We start from the raw sequence: 9,722 nt of genomic DNA, 5'->3' as shown, positions 1-9,722 counted from the left end.
ATTTCACAGTTTTGCTCTCAAAGTCAACCCTTAGTTTAATGTCAAGTGGTTTACAAACACTGTGCGAATCGGTTCGTCAGAATCTTTAAAAAGAATCGGCTCATAAGAACGATTTTTGATGAAGGCAGATAAGCAAGTACTAGGAGGATGTGCTTTCTGGGAAGTGGGGGGAGTTTGTGTTGTGAAAACAGGCAGGTGTTCAGAAACTTCCAGGCAGTATGTATCTTTTGTTCGAGTGCTACAGCTCGTGCGGTCTGGAATGTCCAGCGATTAGAGACTGATCGGAATTAAATCATTCACGTCACCAAATCTGCTGGTCAGTTTACAGGTATGGACGTGTTTCATGTGACGTTATACGCCAAATATGTCGAATAGGTGAAATTGAAAGAGTCGTATAAGACCAGAGTCTAAGTTTTATACGTTTTTAAAGTATTTAAGCTGTTAATCTTTTCTAAGATTTAATTTTGGAAGGTGTTACTTTTATAGTACTAACAGTTACGTTACGAAGCTAGAAATATGAAAAACTTAATATGCGGTTCCGGTTCTTGTACAATGTTCACCTGAGTACGTTAATGCATGTTATGAAACCCGCGGCAGTGACAGTTTTATAGCGTGAACACGGAAAGCGGAACACAACGAAAATGTCCAAAATAGCCTACTAATTTTTTTTTTTTATTTTTTTTTTTTTTTTTTTACAGTAAACACAATTCTTATTGTTACAATTATTATTATTATTATTTTTATATAAAATAAGCGTCTGCTCGCAGATCCCATTATTTTGATAATATACAGTATTTTGATTTTGAGTGTTGTGGTAATGGAAGTTATTGTATTGGTATCCTCTCTGCCTCATTTGTGCTTGAGGTTGATGGCCTTAGTTACTTGTGAATTCCCATGTCTCATGTTGGTTTCCACTGCATATTGAGGTGTTTTCCGCTGTTTATGTAAAGTGCATTGAAATGTCATACAGTAGAGAGAGAGAGAGAGAGAGAGAGAGAAACCCTTGGCATAATTGTGGGTTCCTGTGTTTCAGTAGCCAAAGGTTGTTCATTTTCTCAAATACAACTTTTTCACAGGGTGATCAAGCAGTCAAGGCTTCCTGTATTCATATCTTATTAACCACGTTACAGATTTTTGTGCTGACTGGGGATATGAAATGGCTGCAGCTCTTTTGTATTAGGCACAAGGATGATGCCTGCTCAGCACTGCTTACAATATAGGTAAAATATACCTCCCATAATGACACAAATTTGATCAAGATACTTATTTTTACTTATGGCTAGTAGATTAAGAATTTATAAACATAATATAAAATATGGTATGCAATATATAGTAACATAAACCAACAGCTCACACTGGCACTGGGCTGTCTTTATTTGTGTGCCCTGTTTATTCAAAAAAAAGTTGTCTGACGGCCGCCTTCTGGCATCTGGGAACCAGTTGTTACGTTTTCAAAATGCATGAAGAAGGTTGTTTGATTGAAACATTGCTGTTTGAATAAATATTAAAAAGTCTGCAAGCTACAGCAATATTCTCAATCTATTGCAGTGTCATTGTGTATTGTCACTCTTCAAATGTTGATTTTCCATTTCTTTTCAAGTAGGGCCTACTCTTTACCTGAATTTTTCAGGTCTTACGTATTCTTTCTCAATAACTAGGAATCTTTCTCCATTTGGCCACTACAGTTTACAATCCCTCAACTTTCCAGAAGAGAACGACGAGACTATGGATAAAATCATTACTGAGGACGGCATCTGTGACTCAGACTCCACCGATTCCCAGCTCTTCCACGCTGACTGTTGCATTTCTGAGAATGAGTCTATGAGCGCACAGGCTGACTTCACGGATATCTGCCGAGACAGAAAGACCAACTACAGATCCACACAGTCCAGCTACAGACCTTACCAGCCCCCGCTAGGTCTACCCTCCGGCTACAGTCCCCAGACGCCCTTTCCCAGTCAGACGGAAGCATGTCTGAGCACCCTAGAGCCACACAACGGAGACCTGCTCCACTCGAGTTCAGTTGGCAGAAGTTCAGTTGAATACCCTAGTGGCAACCTTCCCTCTTGCTTGGTGTCTGGAAATTACTCCAGTTATCCTGGTGATTCCTGCTACTCTTGCTCTCCAGACAGGCACAGTCTGGGAGAGGGGAGCCTAGAACAGCCACGTTCACTGCACTCTATCCCAACTGCGTTCCCGCCTCACAGCTACTGCATGCCAGCGCAACCCTGCGCGTCCCGTGGGCCGCCCTGCTGTAGTCAGCACCCTGTGGATGTGTATCAAATGGATCATGGCTGTCATTACAGACCACATTACCAGATGCCCTGTTGGCCTTCACGTAAGTCTCGGTTCTTTGTAAAAATTCAATGCCTGTTATGATTGAGTCATAAGTGAGTTTTTGGGTTTTTTTTACGTGAAACTTGTAAAATTGTCAATCAAGACCATAAACAGTGATGAATAATACCAGCTTTTAAAACAAGCCCATTGTCTTTAAAATGACTTCATAATTGTACGCCGTCTTTATCACGGATCGTTATCAAGCCTACGGCAAATCCAGCCTGTGCCAAATCAAATTTATGCAATTTAGTTGAGCAGCAAGTTTCCATTTCACTCAACTTACTGTCAGAAGGTTAAATATGACTTTTATGTGCGGTATGTCAATTCCCACCTACATTTTATTCACTGAGCACCAATCAACAATATAGTTTAGACAAATGTTGAATGTACTGAAATACTGTAGCTGAACCATATTTAAATGAAGTAATTGTAGCCCTTTTTGTTTAAATGCATAATTTCTGAAGTGGCTGACTGGCTGTGTTTGCAACATCTTCCATTGCATTACAATCGACACACATATATAAACTTCCCACTTTAATAAATGTATAATATATACTACTGTTCAGTGATAGTCCATCTGACATGCCTAAAAGCTGAAAGTCTAACAACTCTAAAGCTGATTGGTTGCACAGACAAGTGAACTGAACAATAGCTTTTTTTTCATCTTAATTGACAAATGGATAAAGAAAAGAAGCTGACAAATGTCTTTTTGAAATATAGTTTACAATGTGCATTTGAAAATGACTTTTAATTCAATATTTTATTGTTTTATTTAACCACATTTTTAACCACAAATTAAATAGTCAGTTTATTTGATTTTTCCAATTAAAAATGCTTCTTTTTTTTTTTAAACTACATTGTAAGATATTAATTAAAATAAACATTTAAAGTCTGTTGATTAGACCATTTTAAAAAAAAAGTGATTATTTCCATTTTATGTTTCAAACTTATTGCTTAATTTTTATTTTAAATATTTGTCTGGCACAGTTAAAGGTACAATATGTAAGAATTTTGCATTAAAATATCCCAAAATCTCAAGGCCAATGTTATATATTTTGTTAAGTTGATTACTTACAATATCCCAAATGTTTCCAACTATTTTTAAATAATGAGAAAATTGCGATTTTAACCAAGGAAACGGGGCGTTAGAGCAGGGGGGAGCTGGGAGTCGCCAGTCAATTGTCAATACTGGACAAATGCGGAAGTTGTAGGCCTAGTTGTAGCGTCTATCAAGCTACAAACGTTAGCTTGTTTCGTGCTGTCGTTATGGAACACAATTATTATTTACTGATTGCAGCTGGTTCTGTCGACAAAGCATGCTTAATTTTATATTTTCCAAATGTAGCATTCGGTAATAGTTATGTTTATGCAAGGAAAGTATTATTGCTTTAGGTTTGTGTTTAACGTTAGTTTATTGACATTGTTTATCACGTCTGGTGTTTATGGCCATGTAAATAAATATAGCATGTGTTATACATAAAGATTAATCAGTATTTTGGCAAATGATGTGGGCATGTTCGAATGTACTTTTACAACAATAGCAATCTTTGACCGTGACGTCACGACGCGGTTACGTGCGCTCTGGTTGGCAGAAGAAAAGTAATGGTCGCTTGCTGCGCAGCGCAAACACTTGCTACTTAAGAAGTAATTCACTTGAATACAAGTATAGCCTACTGAAAAATAATATGACAAGTAAGAGTAACTTATGATGTTCCAAGAAATCCCTTATATGGACACAGGCATCCAGATTTTGACCACATCCCAAAGACTTTCAATGAATTTAAGGTCTGGACTCAGAGGAGCCGATTCACGAGTGAAAATTATTCTTCATGCTCCCTCCCAACTATTCTTTCACAATTTGAGCCTAATGAATCTTGACATTGTCACCCTGGAGCTCAAGTAAAAGTAGCACAATTTAGTTATACTCAAAAAGATTTTTAAAGAGAATGAAAAAAGTACACAAGTACTGTAACGACTTGTAATTACCTTTCAACCTGTTTATTTTATTGTAGCCTAAATATTGTACAATTTTTGTACAACCAGGTACAGAATTGGACATCAGTACTTTAATATAATTCTAGACCTGGTCAGTTTTGGTGGTGCTGCGCTGTATAATCTCGATGTCTTCAGTGCAGATGAAGCCATTGATCTGGAGATTGTCTGGGCTTTTGCTCCAATTCTCACTCAGGTGATATGGATCAGGCAGAGAACATGAACCCTGGTTATATAAAAGATTAACCTTATATCTCCTTTTAGCTTCTTCGGACAAAGAATTAGCATATGCTGACAAAACACGGGTAGACTGCTGCGACCATAGGGCTGCGACATGTTTTGGTTCAACTTCTTTCTGCCAACCAGTTCGCGCCCACGCCCATATCGTGACGTCACATTTGACTCCGGCGAACATCGCTATAGTTTAGAACACGTAAAACTGCGCAGCGTTATCACAACAATGAATTCGACAAATACAGTAACATCTATGATAACCAATTTAGTATTAAACCTTACTTTTCTTGCTGTTAATTCATTTTAATGAAATAAAAGTGTGATGAGGTTCAAGAGTCAGGAAGAAGACGGGTCGGCGTGACTGGGACTCGTACTTTATTAAAATAAAACAAAACAAACAAAAGTCGCGCACAACGCGCATTCACCGTGGCGACGGCACAAAACAGTTCAAAAATGAGAGCTCGGATCCACCGGGTTTTTTTCTCTTCTTCCAATTTTCTCTCCAGTCTCTGATTCCAGCACGGTCTCTCCACGCCAATAATACTGCAAAAAGACACAGGTGTTCGTCATTTGCACTTGACCTACTTACGTCCCGCTCGTCTTGTTTCTATCTCTCCCGTTACAGACCGCGCTGAACCACGCCCCCCCTCGCCACAAAAAGCATGTCATTAAACGCAACATTTATAAAAATAGAACATCCATGAACATGATTTTTCGATTCCCGTCTGACTGATTTACATCCACGGTGGAGTTGAAAACAACAGTTCCCATCATTCTACGCTCCTTTACATCATCATCAAGCTACGCCGTTGTTGTTGTTTGGAATGTAGCGCCCTCTAGCGGCAGAAAATGTTGCATATTGTACCTTTAAACATTGAGCTATTACTGCAGGCGGTAAACGTAATATTAATAAAATGAGATGTTTGTGTGCATTTGTATTGATCATGCCAGCAGAAATTCATCAAATGATGGAAAAGCATGTTATAAATCGGCAAGTATTCATAATAAAAGTTTTTTTTTTATTTGATCTGACTGACAAGTAACTCAATTTATCAGGCGGATCTAATCATATTAAATAATATTTTGGTTTCAATATAACCTATATGTTAGGTTACCAGATAAAAGCATTTTTACAGTGTATGCAGATTACTCACTTAATCTCTCACTCAGTCTCACTCACTTTCATCTCCAACAGGCCTTGAAAACAGCAGACAATCAGCCTCAGAGTTCACTCATAGGTAATGTATAATAGTGGTGGGACTGTGGGTCTTGTGTTGATTGTAGGTGATTTTACAGATTGCTGGTTTTCAATGATCAATTTTCTGAGGTCTTTATACAATTCTCTGATCTCTCACAGTGGCCACACCTCTCCCCATCCTCGAGCTAAACTAACTCCAAGCACAGCCCCTCTGTCCCTGGAGCAAAGTGAGTGTACACACTGATGTTGAGCAACACTGAAAGAATGTGGAATTTGAATAAGATGTGTGTGCCAGTAGCCTCAAATTATAATAAAGAAACAATTTAAACTTGATCATATCTGTTCTTCTTCAGAGTCACCTGATTATAAGGTGATTGTGTTAAAGATGCTATATGTAAATTACATTTAGTTAATGGTACTTTAAATCAAATTCCCCAAAAATATATTTTTTCAAAAATTAATTTCCCAAAAGGACTAATAATATAATATAATAATATGTAAGGGATAATGTACATCCAGCCGGCTGTTATCGCAAAATAAACCTAGACAGAGTGATCAGGATGCGAAGCGGAGGGGTCTTGCATCACTCTGAAGGGGTTTCTTCAAAGGAATAATCTACAATTATGATTTTTGTCATAATCGTGCAGCCCTAACGTGTAATTAATAAATCGATTAATTGCATCTAACAAAACATTTCTTTGTTTATAATATATGTGTGTGTATATATATGTGTGTGTGTATATACACAAATATGTATGTATGTATGTGTATATATATGTATATATATATGCAAACATATATGGGTGTGTACACACACACATATAATAATAATATATATATATATACACACACACATATATATATATATATATATATATATATATATATATATATATATATTATATAAACAAAAACTTTTATGTTACATGCGATTAATCACGATTAATCGATTTGACAGCACTAAATAGAATAGAATATCTTGAATTATAATTCTGGAAGGATCTATTAAATGTTCTTTTTCACTCTTCATTATTGCAGGGAAGGTGTTTGTTACTTATGAAGCAGACAGTGAAAAACATGTCAAAGAGATCATCAACTTTGTTGCCTTACTGAGACACAATGGCTTCTACACTCACGTAAGACATGCAACCTGTGCCAAACACTGCCTTGCAGCCATGCTTGTCACCTGATACTGGGTCTGTCAGGGATCATGTTCAGTCCGTTTGTTCTTTTTGCACAGATTGACATGTTTGAACAACAGTTCAAGAGCATAAGCAAGATTGACTTCATGGAAAGATACATCAGCGAAGTAAGTAGACCTCCTAGTATTTCAGAGTGTGTTTTTTATAGTTTGACTTGCACAGCACAAGTTCTAGACCACATTGCAGCTTATTTTGGCCAAGAATCACCTACAGGGTAATATTGTAAGACCGAAAACTGTAAAGCATCCAAACCATTTTTGTTTTTACAGGCGATTCAGGAGCAGTTTTTTTGGAAAGAGATCCTATTTCACAATATAGATTAATAGCATCATATTTCACAATAATTGACAAAGTGAATTTTTAAAAAATATAAATTTGTATATAAAACACCCGAAAAAGAGACCATAAGACAATTTTGCATAGTGATGTGTTAAATATGACTTCAAGATGGTTTTTATCACTCAATAGCCTAAATCATGTGTGGATGACTGTAGTGCTTCTACTCTGTATACATACATTTTCATCTGTGATCATTCTTTTTTATTATTATTTATGAATAGGCCATAGGTCATTTGTGAAGGTCTGTCTATGAAGTTTTGGCTTCTTAAATAAACAACCAAATTCTAATGCATCATCAAGGACATGAGATGTATGTAACCTCTTAAGCTAGGAGAACTTGTTCAATGGTTGCATTTATAAAACAATGCTTACTATTGAATTGCAAGCAGTGGGAGAACTAATATCGCTGTTTATAATCAACACATTGAGCCTATTGGTGGGTGCTCTCCTTTGTTGAGGATGTCTTCAGTTCTTACAAATCTCAAAAAATTGTATCACTGATGTGATATGTCTGATGAAATGTCACTGTTTAACCTTATAAACCGTATAAATGCCAAGGATTGATCCCTGACACATAGTTGACCTTACAATAACATTTTCCCTTTAAAATGATTGTCTACAAGTAGTAGTTTTATGATGCCCAGGTATTCTTATTTTGCATTAATCTGAATGGCATGAACAATCTTGGCACTAACAAATCCAGCAAAACTTTTAATTGTATGCATTTTTAGACCATCTAATAAAAAAACATGTAACCCTGAAACAAGTAGTTCTAATTAATTTAATTCAGACCTCAAGTGGGGGAGGACATATTTCTAGCATATTTCTGAACAATAAACCCTGCTTTTCTAGTTTCAGCATTTACAGAGCGAACAAACCTTTTTAATTATTATGTGAAGTAGGCCTAATTGCTACTTTCTGTCCATAAAGTTGTCTTATTTTGTGTTTGTTTTTTTAAATGCACAGAAAGACTATCTGATCATCATAGTCATTAGTCCAAAGTACCACGAGATTGTGACCAGTGCCTCGTTTTACATGGAAAACGATGAAACACTCAACACTGTCTACATACACAAGCAGGTACAACTTACAAATAATTAGTGGAAATAGCTTTTTCCTTATTTTTCTTGTCAATTGACTTAAAATCTTTGTATTTTAGTTACAAAACGAATTCATTCAGAATGGGGCCAGGAATTATAGATTCATCCCCATTTTGTTTCCTGGTGCCAAGAAGGTAAAACTGTCTATCTTTTCAGCAACTGATTAAACCTATTTAAAACCCATAGTTCACCCAAAATATGAAAATTGTCATCATTTACTCTTCCTCAAGTTTTCCAAACCTGTATGAATGAACCTTTCTTCTGCTGAACACAAAAGAAGATATTTTGAAGAATGTCAGTAACCAAACAGTTGATGGACCCCATTGACTTAGTATTTTTAGTATTTACAATGGTATTTTTTTCCTACTATGTTAGTCAATAGGGCCCATTAACTGTTTGGTTAACCATATTCTTCAAAATATATTTGATTTATGTTCACCAGAAGAAATACATTTATGCAGGTTTGGAACAACTTCAGAATTTTCATTTTTGGGTGAACTATCCCTTTAATGAAAATGATATTTTTGTTTAAACAAGTACTCGCTCAAAGAGCCAAAATCCTCATTTGTGATGAACTATTGTGATAACAGCAATAGACATCTGTGGTTGTTTGTACAATGCTCTGGTAACACCTAAAGGATTACTCCAATATATTCCTCTTAAATCCAGTTCAGATGTAATGATGCCTCTGCGTTAGTTTACAACATTTCTGTCTGCTTTTCAGTGCCATGTCCCTTCATGGCTTCAAAGCACGCAAATCTTCACCTGGCCCAGGGACCGAGATGACATTCTTCGTCGACTCATGCGTGTTGAGAAGTACAACCCTCCGCCCATTGGAGAGCTGCCCACTATCGTCTCCATCCCCATTTAGCCTGTGATCCATTTGAAGTTTATTTGCCCCTCTGAACTGCTAGATGACTGTTTAGTATGTTAAAACCCCTGAAGCTTGTGTCATAGTTTGTAATATTTGAATAAAACTCCTGTCATTTAATTAATATTTCACCACTCATGACTGTTGAATAAATCAGAATCCCTACTAGTGCTGTCAAATCGATTCATCGTGAATAATCGATTATAAAATAAAAGTGTGTTTATATAATGTATGTGTGTGTGTGTGTATATATATATACCGCATTACCACCGTGATTCATCGTGAATAATCGATTCTAAAATAAAAGTGTGTTTATATAATGTATGTGTGTGTGTGTGTATATATATATACCGCATTACCACCTCGGGTGTGCATTATTTTTCTAATAATTTAACGGCCTGTCGTCAATTATTCCTTACATATATATATATGTATATATATATGTATAT

The 9,722-nt window shown here is 36.3% G+C and overlaps 1 protein-coding gene across 4 annotated transcripts; it reads left to right on the top strand.

The window, feature by feature from the left end:
• The first annotated feature begins 98 nt into the window (after positions 1-98).
• traf3ip2l (TRAF3 interacting protein 2-like) lies at positions 99-9,501 on the top strand. Of its 4 annotated transcripts, none has more exons than XM_082189700.1 (10): positions 99-328; positions 1,131-1,220; positions 1,659-2,338; positions 5,759-5,801; positions 5,921-5,988; positions 6,800-6,897; positions 7,002-7,070; positions 8,269-8,382; positions 8,462-8,536; positions 9,127-9,501. In XM_082189700.1, the coding sequence occupies exons 2-10, from the start codon at positions 1,189-1,191 to the stop codon at positions 9,271-9,273; spliced, it is 1,326 nt and encodes a 441-aa protein (XP_082045826.1). In that variant the 5' UTR covers positions 99-328; positions 1,131-1,188; the 3' UTR covers positions 9,274-9,501. The 4 variants fall into 4 exon arrangements, with proteins under 4 accessions (XP_082045826.1, XP_082045827.1, XP_082045829.1 ...); XM_082189701.1 differs by having other exon boundaries at positions 102-328; positions 1,686-2,338; XM_082189703.1 differs by lacking the exon at positions 1,131-1,220 and having other exon boundaries at positions 123-328.
• The last annotated feature ends 221 nt before the right edge of the window (positions 9,502-9,722 follow it).

Source organism: Leuciscus leuciscus, assembly GCF_965113295.1.
Source record: "Leuciscus leuciscus genome assembly, chromosome: 14".
Lineage (NCBI taxonomy): Eukaryota > Metazoa > Chordata > Actinopteri > Cypriniformes > Leuciscidae > Leuciscus > Leuciscus leuciscus.
Note: the sequence above shows the minus strand (reverse complement) of the source record. Positions and strands in the feature narration are given on the sequence as shown.